This window comes from Hemitrygon akajei, chromosome 6 (genome assembly GCF_048418815.1).
Source record: "Hemitrygon akajei chromosome 6, sHemAka1.3, whole genome shotgun sequence".
In the NCBI taxonomy this organism is placed as follows: Eukaryota; Metazoa; Chordata; class Chondrichthyes; order Myliobatiformes; family Dasyatidae; genus Hemitrygon; species Hemitrygon akajei.
This window is the reverse complement of record NC_133129.1, coordinates 116,194,394-116,206,414: the sequence shown is the minus strand read 5'-3', so window position 1 is coordinate 116,206,414 and position 12,021 is coordinate 116,194,394. Positions and strand designations below refer to the sequence as shown.

Sequence of the window (12,021 nt, the reverse complement as noted above, 5' to 3'; positions counted from 1 at the left end):
TGCATGGCTAAGCACAGCTCAAGCGTCATCTGTAAATTTGCCGATGGCACAATTATTGTTGGCAGATTCACTTGGTGACAAGGAAGTGAACAAGTGTGAGACAGAGCAGCTGGCTGAGTGGTACCATAACAACAACAACCTTGAACTTAATGTCAGTAAGACCAAGGAATTGATTGTGGACTTCAGGAAGGGAAGTTGAGCAAACACACACCAGTCTTCATAGAGGGATCAGAAGTGGAAAGGGTGAGCAGTTCCAAGTTCCTGGGTGTCAACGTCTCTGAAGGTCTATCCTGGGCCCAACATATTAATGCAGTTACAAAGAAGGCACAGCAGTGGCTACATTTCATTAGGAGTTTGAGGAGACTTGGTATCTCATCAAAGACTCACAAATCTCTACTGTGGATAGCATTTTAACTGGTTGCATCACCATCTGGTATGGAGGGACAAACTTCACAGGATCAGAAAAAGCTGCAGGAAGTTGAAAACTCAGCCAGCTCCATCATGGGCACCAGCCTCCCCAGCATCCAGAACATCTTCATAAGGTGATGGCTCAAAAGGACAGCATCCATCATTAAGGACCTCCATTACCCAGGATATGCCCTCTTCTCATTGTACCATCAAGGAGGAGATACAGGAGCCTGAAGATTTTGGAACGGCTTCTTCCCTTCAATATCAGATTTCTGAATGGACAATATTTTTTCTTTTTTTTTTGCTCTTTTTACACTACTTATTTATATTTTAAAAATATGTTTCCTATTATAATTTATAGTTTTAAATTATGTATTGCAATGTACTGCTGCTGAAAAACACCAAATTTCATGACATATGCCAGTGATATTAAACATGATCTTGATTCTTGTGCCTTATGCAGGCTATGGGATGAGGAGTGAGGAAGTGACAGTATGAAGGTCTCATCTTCTGCCACATATTTATGTGGCTGGTATTATTAAGCAATTGGTTAAACAGAGATCTTCAGGTTATTGGGGTGGGGTGGGGGGGCTTAGTGCTGGCAAATATGTTGACTGCACGATTAAGTGGTTAGACTTACTCTTGTGGGATATGGCCATTACCTGGTCTGAGCAAATGGTGTAAACATTACTTGCTACTTGTCAGAGCCTGCCTAAATTTTGTCTCACAAATTCTTGCTACGTGAAGGCATGAAATTTGTGGAGGAGTTGTGAAGATCTCCACCTCTGACTTCATGATGAAAAGAAGGTATTTAATGAAGGAGCTGAAGATGGTTGGACCAAGGACTCTGTACTGAATGACATCCTGAATGAATCATCCACTAAAGGCCCTTCAGGCCACACTTGACCATGCTGACTAAGAAATATATTCAAGCTAATCCCATTTCTCAGCACTTGGCCTATATCCCTCTAAACGCCAGTCTATACTTCTTAAGTTTATCAAATATGCCAAACTCAACCACTTCCTCCAGCAGTTGGTTCCATATTTCTAACACCCACAGTGGAAAAACAAGTTTTTCCTCAAGTTCTTACTAAAAGTTTCTCTTCTGACTTTTAAGCTCTGTCTGGAAAAGAAATCACTCACCCTATCTATGCCCCTCATGATTTTACATATGTCAATGAGATCTCCAAGGATTAATGCCCCAGCCTGTCTAATCTCTTCCTATAACTCAGTTCTGTTAAACCTTGGCAGCGTACTTGTTAATGATTTTTTCACACTTTTCAGCTGAATTACAGGCATCCTATGATATCAGTGAAATGGACTCTACAAATCTGTTGTGTGCGGAAGGAATCTGCCATATCTAAAACCTGGTTCCTAAGTTGGTCCATCAAGATGGTCCATCAAGTCTGATTCTTACTGTCTCTTAACAAAACTGATTTATTCAACTGAACAGCTTGCATGGCTATTCCAAGAACAACCAAATGTCAACCACAGGCTGTGGATATGGAATCATGAAGATTAGGTCAGAATGGCAGGTTTTCTCATCTAAAGAACATTACCTTACCAAACAGACATTTCCTAAAACTTGGTAATTTCATGGTCACCATTATCAAAAACATTATTGATAAAATTTCTGATTATTCAATCAGCTGAAGTGACTTTTCCTTCTTTGAAGATATCGCGGAGATATCTTACTAAATTAATTGCTTTCTGGTTGGTGCAACATTGTTTTAGTTTGGACTTCACTTGCCCCAGTAGTGTGGGAGGGTGGGGAACAGCACGGTAGTGTAGGTAGAGTAGTGGTTAACGTAATACTTTACAGTGCCAGCTGTAATATCGAGGTTCAATCCCAGCCACTGTCGGTAAGGAGTTTGTACATTCTCCCTGTGACGAAATGGGTTCCATCTGGCTGCTCTGGTTTCCTCCCACCGTCCAAAGACGTACAGTACAAGTCAGGGTTAGTAAGTACAATACAAGTAAGTAGGTACAGTACAAATTAGGGTTAGTAAGTACATACAAGTAAGTAGGTACAGTGCAAATCAGAGTTAGAACGTTGTCAGAGTGCTACGATAATGCCAGAAGCATGACAACAATTTGGGCTTCCCCCAGCACATCTTGGACGGTGGTGGAAATTGATGCAAACAAAGTGAAAGTTCAAAGTAAATTGATTGTGAAAGTACATATATGTTACCGTTTACAACCCTGAGATACATTTTCTATTTTCTTGGGGGCACGATCAATAATAGCCATAACAGGTAGTCATCTCGGGCTCGTTTTAAAACTTACTCATTGCTGCTGTTCTGTTTTGTAAATTCAAAAAGTAATCAGAAGGAGAACATGGGAGCTGGGAAACGTGCACTTCCTTTTACTTTAGTGAGTTCACATTTGATGTGGTGGCATAACGACATAGGCCATTCACGTGTTTCTCGCATTTAACCTGTAACAAATTATGTAAACAAACAAAGAAAGCTTCATCAAACAGTCTGTTTATAATAGTACTCAAATATCACTGGAATATTAAATACACTACACCTCTCAAAGGGTCAGAAGAAACACGTTGTAAGGCTCTGGGGTTTTATCCACCCCAATTTGCCTCAAGTCAGCAAACACCTCCTTGCCTGTAATCTGTATAGAGTCCATGATCTTGCAGCTCCTTCACCTCACTTCTACAGACTCTGTGTCCATCTCCCAAGTAAATACAGATGCAAACAATCCATTTGATATATGCCCCCCCCCTCTTGTTCGGCTCCACACACAGATTACCACTCTGATTTTCCAGAGGGCCAATTTTGTCCCTTAGAACCATAGAACATTACAGCACAGAAACAGGCCTTTTGGCCCTTCTTGGCTGTGCCAAACCATTTTTCTGCCTAGTCCCACTGACCTGCACCTGGCCCATATCACTCCATACACCTCTCATCCATGTACCTGTCCAAGATTTCCTTAAATGTTAAAAGTGAGCCCGCATTTACCACTTCATCTGGCAGCTCATTCCACACTCCCACCACTCTCTGGGTGAAGAAGCCCCCACTAATGTTCCCTTTAAACTTTTCCCCCTTCACCCTTAACCCATGTCCTCTGGTTTTTTTCTCCCCTAACCTCAGTGGAAAAAGCCTGCTTGTATTCACTCTATCTATACCCATCATAATTTTATACACCTCTATCAAATCTCCCCTCATTCTCCTACACTCCAGGGAATAAAGTCCTAACCTATTCAACCTTTCTCTGTAACTCAGTTTCTCAAGTCTCAGCAACATCCTTGTAAACCTTCTCTGCACTCTTTCAATCTTATTAATATCCTTCCTGTAGTTCAGTGACCAAAACTGCACACAATGTTATCCTTTTGCTCTTGTTATATCTGTAGAAGTCCTTAGCATTCTCCTTCACCTTGTCTGCTTGAGCAACCTCACGTCTTCTTTTAGCTCTCCTGATTTCCTTCTGAAGTGTCCTCCTGCATTCCTTATATTCCTCAAGTACCTCATTTCCCTATTCCTGCTATGCTCCTCCTTTTCCTCACTCAGGGCTCCAATAAACAACATTCCTTAAAGCGGTTATCTCTGCCTCTTATTCTGACAGGAATATACAAGCTTTGTACTCTCAAAATTTCATTTTTGAAAGCTGCCCACTTACAGCTTCCCAAGTACAGCTTTGCCAGAAAACAACCGGTTCCAGTCGACACTTGCCAGATCCTTTCTGATGCCATCAAAATTATCCTTTCTGCAATTTAGAATCTCAACCTGAGGACCAAACCTATCCTTTTCAAAATTACCTTGAAACTACTGGCATTATGATCACTAGATGCAAAGTGTTCCCTACACAAACTTCTGTCACCTGTCCTGTCATATTCCCTAATAGATCTAGTATCACACTCTCTCTAGTTGGGAATTCTATGTACTGATTAAGGAAACTCTCTTGAACACATTTGACAATTCCTTCTCATCCAGCCCTTTTACCGTATGGAAGTCCAGGTCAATATGTTAAAAGTTAAAATCACCTACAATCACAACCTTATGTTTTTTGAAAGTTTTTGATCTCTCTACAAATTTGCTCTCCTGAACCCTGTGAACTGTTGGGTGGTCTATAATATAATTGCATTAATGTGGTCGTACCTTTCCTTTCCCCGGCTCCACCTATAAAGTCTCACTAGACAAGTTTTCCAGTCTGTCATGAGACTTTGCACTGCTGTGACATTTTCCCCGACTAATAATGCCACCTCTCCCACTCTGTCACGTCTAAAACAATGGAACTCTGGAATACTGAGCTGCTAGTCCTGCCCCTCCTGCAACCAAGTCTCACTGATGGCTACAGTCTCATAATTCCATGTGCTGATCTGTGCACCTAACTCTCTGAACTTGCTTTGCAGGACCTTGTCATCCCTTCAAGTTGTGTCATCGGTACTCATGGACCATAACCTCTGACTGCTCACCCTCCCACTTTGAAATACTGTAGACTCAATCCAACATGTCCCTGACCTTGACATACATTATAGGAATCTTGTTCATGTCCACAGAACCTCCTTTCCATTCCCATAACTACTACTGCTCACCTCTTCCCACCCCTTTCTTTCTGAGCTACAGTACCAGACTCAGTGCCAGAGACCTGACTGCTGTGGCTTTCCTCTGCTTGGTTACTCCCCTGCCCCGTTGTTGAAGGGGGAACAGCCACAGGGATACTCTGAACGAGCTGTCCATCCCTTTTCCCCCTCCTGATGGCCACCCAGTCACCTGTGTCCCGCAACTTGGGTGTAACTACCTCCCTATGTATCCTGCCTACGAAGCCCTCAGCCTCCTGAATGCTCAGCATAAAGCACTATCATCCCTTCGAACCTCATCGATAAGCTCCAAGACCTAGGTCTTGATTCCTCTCTGTGCAACTGGATCCTCGATTTCCTCACTTGCAGACCCCAGTCAGTTCAATTGGCTTTTAAATCTCCCCCACAATCTGTATCAGCGCAGGGGCACCACAGGGTACCACACCCCTGCTCTACTTGTTTTATACTTACGATTGTGAGGCTAAGTGCAGCTCCAATGCCATATTTAAGTTTGCTGAGGACACCACTGTTGTTGGCTGAATCAGACGTGGTGATGAATCAGCAATCAGGAGGGAGATTGAATATCTGGTTGAATGGTGCCATAACAGTACCACCTTACTCAACATCAGCAAAACCAAAGAGCTGATCATTGACTACTTGAGGTCATGAGCCAGTCCTCATTAGGGGACCAGGGGTGGAGAGGGTCAGGAGGGTGTTATATCAGAGGATCAGTCTGGGACCAGAACACAAGTGACATTCCATAGAAGGCACAATGCTGCCTCTACCTACTTAGAGTTTTGTGCAGATTCAGCATGTCATCTTTGGTAATCTACTATAGATGCACAGTGGAGGGTATCCTGACTGACTGTATCACAGCCTGGTATGGAAACAACAATGCCTAGGAATGGAAAAACCTACAAAAAGTGTGGATACAGTTCAAACCATTACAGGATAATCCGTCCCTACCACAGAGTACACCTGCAAGAAGTGCTGTGGCAAGAAAGCAGCATTGATCATCGAGGACCATCCACACCACACTCTCTTCTCACTTCTGCAATTTGCAAAGAGCTACAGGATCCTTGGGTCTCACACCATCATGTTCAGGAACAGTTATTACCTCTTCAACCATCAGGCTCCTGAACCAGCGTGGATAACTTCACTCACCTCAACACTAAACCGATTCCACAACCTGCAGACTCTAAACTCATGTCCGCAGTATTATGTATTTATTTATCAATCGAGTTACTTATTCATTCATCTACTTGTTTGTTTATTTATTATAGTTTATTGGTATTTGCACAGTATGTCTTCTTTTGCACAATCCATGTTTGTGTGAAGTTTTTCATAGATTCTATTGTACTTCTTTATTCTACTGGGAATGCCTGAAAGAAAAGGAATCTCAGGGTAGCATATGGCATCCGATACGTACTTTGATAAAAGATTTCCTTTCTGTAGGGGCGTTGCTAACGTGGTGCTGTGTGCTAATGTGACATAATGCTGTCAGAGGGAGTGCTTTCCATTGGGTAATTCTGAAGAACGTTGGGATGTCCATTAGGGAGAGGATGTGGGAGGTGCTCTGTACCTGGAGTGGTATTTAAAACTGGTTCACAGAGTCAGGTTTCGCTTATGGAGGGGTCTAGACTGAAGGGGTGCTGCATAGTAGCAGACAAAAGCAACACTGGTGGATAACAAGTGCACACTGTCAGATGAAGTGGACAGTCAGTACCGATGGTGCTCGTGGTCAGATGGTCACGGGAAGGAACACTGCACTGTTGGGTACACTGTAATGCATCGTCAGAAAGTATTTGCTGAGTAAATGTACTATCAGAGAGGAATTACTGAACACATGTTGTGCTCCCAGAGGCCTCTCTGAGGGAGCTCCATTCTGTGGGTTGAGAGACCCTGGGGGAGTGCTGCAGAGTTAGATGGGCCTAGTGATGTGTCTTGTTAGAAGATTAGTGCAGGTGGGAAGGCAGAATTGTTATAAGCAAAAGGATAATGCTGAGTGAAATGGCAGAGATTGAGGGACAGTGGAAAGGGCAGTACCGAGGGAGTCTGTGTTAATCCTTTACTATCTCTGACTGGAGCAGGACTGGGAACCGTCCTTTTTCAAATGCACTGAGTGAGAACGGTACCGCTGGGTGATCTGTGGAAAGCTGCACCTTTGGAGGAGTCGTTCTAACATAGCAACCAACTCTCAGAGAAACAGTAGTGAGGTAGTACTTCACTTTTGGAGGGGTGGATTCCTACAAAATGAACATAATTTATGCCTGGTAGTGGGGTCAGTACTGCAGGGTTTCCTTTTATTTATTACATTGGTGTATGTACATCCTTGGTGGGTTCAAATACACTGCTTGCTTACCTGCATTGCAATGTCTGCACTTGGTGAATAATAACTTGTCATTCTGAATGCATGTGAACCACGGCCCATAGAGCTGATGTTGGTTTGCAAGTTTATTGTCCCTGTCTGGTAACAGTGACTGCACTTGCTTGTCCTTGCTGAACTACTCCTTTAAACAAAATCTCCATTTTAAAATTCTCACCATTACCTTTCATGGCTTGTCCCCCACTGTTTCTATTACTTCCTCCAGTCCTAAAATCATCCAAAATACCTGTGCTCCACTATTCTGTTTGCTTGCTGATTCCTGAATTTGATCATTTCTACCCTGATGGCTGTGGTTTCAGCTGTTTGTTCTCATGAGTGGTAGCATCTGGCGGGAGTTGACGGAAATGCGGGGAGAATAGAAACTGGGGTTGTTGCAGGATTAGTGTAAGTGGGCGGCTGATGACGGGTGCAGACTTGGTAAGCCAAAGGCCCTATATTTCTCCATGACTCCATGAAGCGGCTCAGCACAATTTGCAGTGTTAAACATCAGAATCAGAATTAATATTACTGGCTTAAGTCGTGAAATTTGTTAACCATATAGCAACAGTACAATGAATTTCATGATAAATATAGAAAAAACTGAATTACAGTAATTATATACAAGTCACAGTTCTCTTGCAGACTGCAACAGGGTTTCATCCAGGATTTCCCTGTATTTTGCTGCATTCATTTTACCCTCTACCTTCACAAGCCTTCCAGGGCCTGCTGCAGTGAAGCATCCCCACAGCATGATGCAGCCACCACCAGGTTTCATGATAGGGATGGTGTGTTTTTGATGATGAGCAGTGTTAGCCTTACGTCAAACATAGTGTTTAGTCTGATGGCCAAGAAGCTCAATTTTGGTTTCATCAGACCATAGAACCTTCTTCCAGCTGACTTCAGAGTCTCCCACATGCCTTCTGCAAACTCTAGCTGAGATTTCATGTGAGTTTTTTTTCCAACAGTGGCTTTCTCTTTGCCACTCTCCCATAAAGCAGCGACTGGTGAAGCACCCGGGCAACAGTTGTTGTATGTGCAGTCTCTCTCATCTCAGCTACTGAAGCTTGTAACTCCTCCAGAGTTGTCATATGTCTCTTGGTGGCTGCCCTCACTAGTCCCTTTCTTGCACAGTCACTCAGTTTTTGAGGACGGCCTGGTCTGGGCAGATTTACAGCTGTGCCATATTCTTTTTGTTTTTTGATAATTGGCTTAACTGTACTCCGGGATATTCAGTGACTTGGAAATTTACTTGTATCCATCTCCTGACTTGTGCTTTTCAATAACTTTTTCATGGAGTCGCTTGGAGTGTTCTTTTGTCTTCATGGTGTAGTTTTTGCCAGGATACTGACTCACCAGCAGTTGAACCTTCGAGATCGGTATTTTTACTACAATCAATTTTTACATTAATGTATTTTTACTACAATCAATTGAAACACCTTGACTGCACACAGGTGATCTCCATTTGACTAATTATGTGACTTCTAAAACCAATTGGCTGCACCACTGATGATTTGGTGTGTCCTATTAAAAGGGGGGGGAGAAGATGAATGCAATCAATTATTTTGTGTTTTACATTTGTAGCTCATTTAGATGACTTTTGTAGAGATCTGTTCTCATTTTGACACAACAGAGTCTTTTTCGGTTGATCAGTATCAAAAATACCAAATTAAATCCACTGTGATTCAATGTCATAAAACAATAAAACATGAAAACTTGCAAGAGGGGGGTGAATACTTTTTATAGGCACTGTATATGTATATTAAATAGTTAAATTAGTAGTAGAAAAACAGAAATAAATAAGTAGTGAGGTAGTGTTCACGGGTTCAATGCCCATTTAGAAATCGGATGGCAGAGGGGAGGAAATTGTTTCTGAATTGCTGAATGTAATATAGAACATAGAATGGTACAGCTCAGGAACAGGCCATTCGGCCCACAATGTTGTGCCAAACCAGCTGAAAAGGAAATCAAAAACACGTAAGCACTAATCGATCCTACCTACTCCATGTCCATATCTCTCCATCTTCCTGGCATCTTTGTGCCTATCGAAACGTCCCTCAAAAGCCACTACCACCATACTAGGCAGTGCATTTCAGACATCACCACTCTGAGTAAAAAACTTCCCCCTCACATCCCCCTTGAACCTACCTCCTCTCACTTCAATGTCTGTCCTCTGGTATTAGGCATTTCAACCTTGGGAAACAGAGACTCACTGTCCACTCCATCTATGCCCTCATAATCTTGTAAACCTCTATTTGATCTCTCCTCAGCCTTCGATGCTCCAAAGAAATTACCCAAGTTTATCCAATCTCTTGTGATAGCACATGTCCTCTAAACCAGGCAGCATCCTGGTAAACCTCTTCTGCACCATCTCCAGAGCCTCAACACCCTCCCTATAGTGGGGTGACCAGAACTGTGTGCAGTACTCCAGATGGGGCCCAACCAGAGTTTTATAAAGTTGCAACATAACCTCCTGTCTTTTGAACTCAGTTCCTTGACTAATAAAAGCAAGCATTCCATAAGCATTCTTTTAGGGAGCTATGAACTTGGATCCCAAGATCTTTCTGCTCAGCAACACTGTTAAGGATCTTGCCCTACTTGCATTTGCCCTGCCAAGGTGCAACACCTCATTTATCTGCGTTAAACTCCATCTGCCATTTCTCAGCCCATATTTGCGATTGATCTATATTACGCTGTATTCTTTGATGGTCTTCTACACTATCTACAATTCCACCAACCATCCTCAAATTTACTAACCACCATCTGCATTTTCACCCAGGTCATTTATATACATCACTAACAGCAGAGGTCCCAGTACAGATTCTGTGGAACACCACTAATCACTGTTCTCCTGCTTGAATAAGTCCCTTCAACCACTACCCTCCATCTTCTATGCACAAGCCAATTCTGAATTCAGTTCTGAAATCTATAGATAGAAAATGTTGCTGGTTGGACTTCATTCTGGTGCTTTCTGAGAATCATTGTATTGCATGGCACAGGAAAACCATTCTGCTTTGGTGGAACTTCTCAATGGATTGTAGTTCCTGGCTATGTCTTTAGAGTTGCATGATGTGTTACTTTTCAACTGTTCATTTATTTACTATTTAAATTCACTTCCATCATCTTTTCTGACTGCACTCAAAATTACAAGAATTGCCTGTCTAATTATCTTCCCCTCTTCATCTCCCCATTCAATGCTGGCACCTTGCAGAAGAAAGGTTCTTCCTGCATGTACCAACCTTGCTGATGGACTTGAGCAGGAATCAACCGGACAGCCGACTTTGGAAAGACACGGGGAAGAAAACAAGAGTACAGCACAATTACTTGGAGTGCCTGGATGGAGCAGCCCACAGCTACTGGAGTGGAAGTGTGAAACTGGAGGGTGGCCTCTTTTCAGCCAACCAGACCTTGGGTAAGGCTGACAACACATCTAGGACTGTGTGGATTTCTTCCTTCATCTGCCCCACACAAAGAAGTAGAGGAATGGCAATGATGGTGAAGGTGGGTGGGTGAGTAGCTGGGGAATTAGGCTACCATTCAGCCCATCAAATCTATGCCAATTCATTGTGCAATCCCATTGCCCCACTAATTTTCCTTGTAACCTATTCTCTGATTGTTCCCATCAATTTACAATAGATTCTACCAATTACCTTTTCACTGTAAACAACTTATAGTTGCCAGACAACCTAACAATCACAAAGATGAGAAAATCTGCAGATGCTGGAAATCTGAGCAACACCCACACAGTGCTGGAGGAACTCAGCCGGTCAGGCAGCATCCATGGAAAGGGGTAAACAGTTGACTTTCTGGGCCGAGATCCTTTGTCAACTGTTTATTCTTTCCATAGATGCTGCCTGCTGAGTTCCTCCAGCGTTCCGTGTGTAACCGAACATTTTTTGCGATGTTGGAAGAAACTGGAATTGGCGCAGGAAAATTGACGCAGCTGCTGTGCAAGATGCGGACAGGCAGCACTAGAGAATAGGGTGGAACGTGGGTCGCTGGACTGTGAGGTTGCAACTCCACTGCATGACTCTGTGGGATGGGATAAGTAAAAGTGAGGAGTGAGATACCACAAGGCCTGGGGAGGGCTCTATCAGTAAGGCAAAGGGCTTGGAAGAGAATTATTAATGGTAGGTGTTGGGGAGAACTTTTGAGAAATGGGGTTTGCTGGGAGAGATTGCATGAAGCAGTGGGTTTATTGAGTAAGTAAAGTTTACAGTTGATGGGTTAATTAGGACAAGTTACTTAGATGTAGAGGGAGAGCGATTGAATGATACAAATAGTGGTGGTGCTGGCTGGGAGAGGGTGCTGAAAGCTTGTCTGTCTGGGGAGGAGAAAAGTGAATGAGAGGGAGAATCATTGTTAAAAATTGATGATATTTATTCACAGCTAGCTGGTTCTGATGCAAACTGCAAAAGCTGGTTACCTGAGATTGTTGAGTCCTGGGGGCTGTTCCCCACACTCACTGGGCCTCACTTGAATAGTGCAGGGCATTAAAATGAGGAAGCTACGAGTGAGAACGTGATAGTGCATTTTCAAAAACAGGAGCAGGACTCGGCCACCAGGTTCCCCAAGTCTGTGCCAGGCCTCAACTCCTCTTCTGTACCCTCCCCCATGATCCTCAATTCCCTGATCTTTTGCAATTTAACTACCTTACAGTGATCTAGCCTGCATAATATTCTGGGGTAAGAATTCCAGAGATTCAACATCCACTGTGAAA

General features: G+C 43.1%; 1 protein-coding gene across 4 annotated transcripts in view; it reads left to right on the top strand.

The window, feature by feature from the left end:
- Positions 1-12,021, top strand: part of nr1h3 (nuclear receptor subfamily 1, group H, member 3) — a 176,219-nt gene that overhangs the window by 71,101 nt on the left and 93,097 nt on the right. For 3 of the 4 annotated variants that reach the window (XM_073047703.1, XM_073047706.1, XM_073047701.1), the window contains exon 3: positions 10,513-10,713. The exons of the other annotated variant lie outside the window; for it this stretch is intronic. In XM_073047703.1, coding sequence (XP_072903804.1) covers positions 10,513-10,713 — 201 coding nt within the window. The remainder of the gene's footprint in view (positions 1-10,512; positions 10,714-12,021) is intronic. 4 annotated transcript variants of the gene reach the window in all.